This window comes from Hemitrygon akajei, chromosome 9 (genome assembly GCF_048418815.1).
Source record: "Hemitrygon akajei chromosome 9, sHemAka1.3, whole genome shotgun sequence".
NCBI lineage: Eukaryota > Metazoa > Chordata > Chondrichthyes > Myliobatiformes > Dasyatidae > Hemitrygon > Hemitrygon akajei.
In genome coordinates this window covers 121,229,523-121,233,542 of record NC_133132.1, presented here as the reverse complement: position 1 = coordinate 121,233,542, position 4,020 = coordinate 121,229,523, and the positions used below count along the sequence as shown (strand labels likewise).

The 4,020-nt window shown below is 39.8% G+C and overlaps 1 protein-coding gene across 1 annotated transcript; it reads right to left on the bottom strand.

Moving 5' to 3' along the window:
- Positions 1-1,085: 1,085 nt before the first annotated feature.
- Positions 1,086-3,020, bottom strand: LOC140732679 (general transcription factor II-I repeat domain-containing protein 2-like). The gene has a single exon (XM_073055364.1). The coding sequence runs from the start codon at positions 3,018-3,020 to the stop codon at positions 1,086-1,088; it is 1,935 nt and encodes a 644-aa protein (XP_072911465.1).
- Between the last annotated feature and the right edge of the window lie 1,000 nt (positions 3,021-4,020).

The following is a 4,020-nucleotide window of genomic DNA, read 5'->3' as shown; positions in this document are numbered from 1 at the left end:
GATAAAGTTAAAAAAACATCTCTCCAGAATTTCTCCAAGCCCAATACATATGAATAAGGGAAGCCTTGCCCCCTTTACACTTATCACAACAGGGACTAATATCAGGATAGAACCGCGACAATTTAGTTTTAGACATATGAGCCGTGTGTACAACCTTGAACTGTAAAAGGCAGTGGCAAGCACATAGAGAAGTTGAAATAACTAACTTGAGAATTGAATCCCAAACCTCGTTGGACAAAGGAAAATTTAAATCATGCTCCCAGGCCGTTTTAATTTTGTCGAAGGGGGCTCGGCTCAACATCACTAACATATCTCGAATAGTAGAAATTAAGCCTTTACCCAATGGATTCATACGAAGAAACAAATCCACAACATTTTTATCAGGCGCCTCAGGAAAGTTTGGTATTAAAGGGTTGATAAAATGTCTAATTTGGAGATATCTAAAGAAATGAGTGTTAGGTATGCCAAATTTTATAGACAGTTGTTCAAAAGTTGTAAAGTGCTTATCTATGAAAAGATCTTCAAAGCACCTAATGCCCTTTCTGTGCCAGTCTAGAAATGTTAAGTCCTGCATAAAAGGCTGAAAAAGATGATTATGTAGAATAGGACTAGAGCAGGGGTCAGCAACCTTTACCACTGAAAGAGCCATTTGGACCCGTTTCCCACAGAAAAGAAAACACCGGGAGCCACAAAACCCGTTTGACATTTAAAATGAAATAACACTGCATACAATGTTTTTTTTTGCCTTTATGCTATGTATAAACAAACTATAATGTGTTGCATTTATGAAATCGATGAACTCCTGCAGAGAAAACGAAATTACATTTCTGCATGCAACAAAAACATTTTGAACTCTGAAAAAAAGACGTTGGGTTGAAGGTTACTTTTAAGTAAAATACTCAATGTCTATTTGAGTCCTTCTTGTATTTATGAAAAACGCCAAACTTAAATTGTCCGCCAGCAGCAAACCAAAAATAACGTCAGCCAGCTGTCAACCTGAAAAATAAAAGGACTATTTCACTGAACAATGAAAAAATATGAATATACGTAAAATAATAGGCAATTAAAATATTTATCATACTTGGTTAATGGGATTTCTGCTCCTGGACTTCAGCGCACAGTGTCTGCACATCAGGGCTGTATGACGTCACCTTCATCTTTACACAGGATCGCAAGCTGTCATCTGTGAGGCGTGCGCGATGTTTGTTTTTAATAAAGTTCATGTTGGAGAACACCTGCTCACATACATATGTGGATCCAAAGATCGACAGGACTCCAAGCGCATACTTTTTAATGTTTACATAAATGTCGGGGATAGCATTCCATGTTTCGAACACAAGTTTGTCCGGTTTGGGGAGGTTTTCAATATCACTCCATTTGTGATTCTGAGCAAGAACGGCCTTCTGACGGGTAACATCTTCAAGGTCTGCTGTCAAGCGTCTAAACTCGGACACCCATATGTCTTTGTCGGCTATGTCGGCCAGTTCCATCTCAAGATCAGGTTGACTCACAACTGCCAATGCAGTCGTATTCAGTAGGGATGGATCGATGCTTAGGGGAGTGACCGGGAAGGATAATGTGTTTTTTTCCTCTCTGAACTCACAGAAGCGTTTCCCAAATGATGTTTGCATTGCGATGATTGCAGAATGTAAATACTCCGAATTTATCATGTCGTGAGCTTGTTTGAACTCTCTCAAATTGGGGAAGTGAGACAATGCGCCTTTTTGTAAATCTCTGGCAAGCACTGTCAACTTGCGCTCGAATGCCAAAACATCCTCCAACATGTGTAGGGCTGTCCGTCCTTTCCCCTGAAGAGCCGTGTTCAGCGTGTTCAGGTGCGCTGTCATGTCTACCATGAAGTGTAGCTTTTCCAGCCACTCTGACTGTTCCAGCTCAGGAAAGGTGAGCCCTTTGCTGCCCAGGAAAGTTTCCACTTCTTCCAGACACGCGACAAAGCGTTTCAGCACCTCCCCTCTGGACAGCCACCGGACTTTGTTGTGCAGCAGGAGATCAGAATATGCGCTTTCCAGCTCGTCCAGTAACAAACAGAATTGACGGTGATTTAAACTTTTTGCCATTATTTTATTGACAATCTGAATGACAACATCCATTACTTCTGTGCATTCCGGAGGAAATGTTTGAGCGCACAGTGCTTCTTGGTGCAAGATGCAGTGAAAAGTCAGCAGCTTTCTGTCCAGCGACTTCTGCAGTAAAGCCACAAATCCCTTGTGCGCTCCTGTCATACTTGGTGCCCCATCAGTAGCTACTGACACCAGGTGGGTGGTCTTTATTCCTTTGGCTCTTAAACAATTCAAGACAGCCTCACAGATGTCCTCCCCCTGTGTTTGGCCTTTTAGAGGTATCAACTCAATCATTTCTTCCTGTGGCCCGGCAGAGTTTACATACCGGCAGAACAGTGCTATTTGTTCAATATCACCTTTGTCTTTAGACTCGTCACAGGCAATCGAGTAGGCCACAGCTGAATTGATGTCTTTAATTTGCTGTCTTGTGATGTCTTCTGCCATTTTTATGGTTCTATCTTTGACAGTCTTTGCAGAGAGGGGCATATCCCTGATTTTCTGCACAATTTCACTCTTGTTTTTAAAGTCCGTGAATTGATGTTCTGAAATCTTAATGAAAGATTCTTTTATATATTCACCATCTGTAAACTGCTTCCCGTGCCTGACTATTTCCTGAGCGGCAACAAAACTAGCATATGTAGTTGATTTTCCAGACTTCATCCACTTCTTGAAATGATTTTTGCTCAGATCAACCTTCCGCATCAGTTCCGAAACGGTTTTTTTTCTCTCATCTCCATCCGGATACTTTTGAGCAAAGGCTGCGTGTTTATTCTGGAAATGTCTTACGACATTTGACTTTTTGTGGTTTGCTAGTTTCTCATTGCATATTAAGCATACCGGTAAACCAGTCTCGTCAGCAGTGAAAGCAAATGAATCTGCCCACGTATCATTAAACGTTCTGTTTTCTTCAGTCACTTTTCTTTTTTTAGAATTCTCCATAGTTAGCCTACCTTGGATCGAAAAATTAAAGAAATCGCGCACTGGCGGGTGTCAGGCATTGGCAGTGGTGACGTATATTAATAGCGACAAAAAACACGTTTTATTTAGATTGTACAAGATCACCATAATCTTCAAATTTAGAATTACATTTCAAAAACTAACAAACTAACATAAAATACATTTTAATTAAATACTCATCATTTATTTTCCAAAGCCACAGGGAGCCGCAGCACAGAGATGAAAGAGCCGCATGCGGCTCCGGAGCCGCGGGTTGCCGACCTATGGACTAGAGAGAGAAACCGTGAAGCCCATTATGTTTTCTGAACTGAGCCCATATTTTCAGAGTGTGTCTGATAACTGGATTAACAATTGATTTAGGCAAATGGCAAGGAAGTGTGGATCCCAGAAGTGTGGAGATGGAGAGATTCTTATTAGAGTTCAACTCCATTGCCACCCATATTGGGCAGTCAGACTGATTATAAAAGTAAGAGCAAAAGATAAGACAATATATGGCCATACCGCCTACCTTTTTAGGCTTTTGAAGGTAACCTTTATTTAGTCTGGGACGTTTGCCCTATAGCATGAAATAGTAGAATCTAATGAGTCAAAAAAAGTTTTGGAAATAAAAACTGGTAAAGATTGAAATAAGTATAAAAATTTAGGAAGGATATACATTTTGACAATGTTAATTTGACCTATCAGAGACATGGACAAGGGTGACCACTGTGCTAAACTCTGTTTTATATGATTTAAAAGATTAGTGAAATTTTCTGCAAAAAGACACTTACAATTTCTTGTTACTGTAATGCCAAGGTAAGTAAATTGATTATTTAGTACTTTAAAAGGGAGGTTATGAAATTCTAATAATTGTGCTTCTCTATTTATTGGAAAGAGTTCGCTCTTATGTAAATTAAGTTTGTATGTGGAAAGCTAGCTAAATTTGTTAAGGAATGAAAACATTGGGGATAAGGAGGTAGTAGGGTTTGATATAAAAACTAAA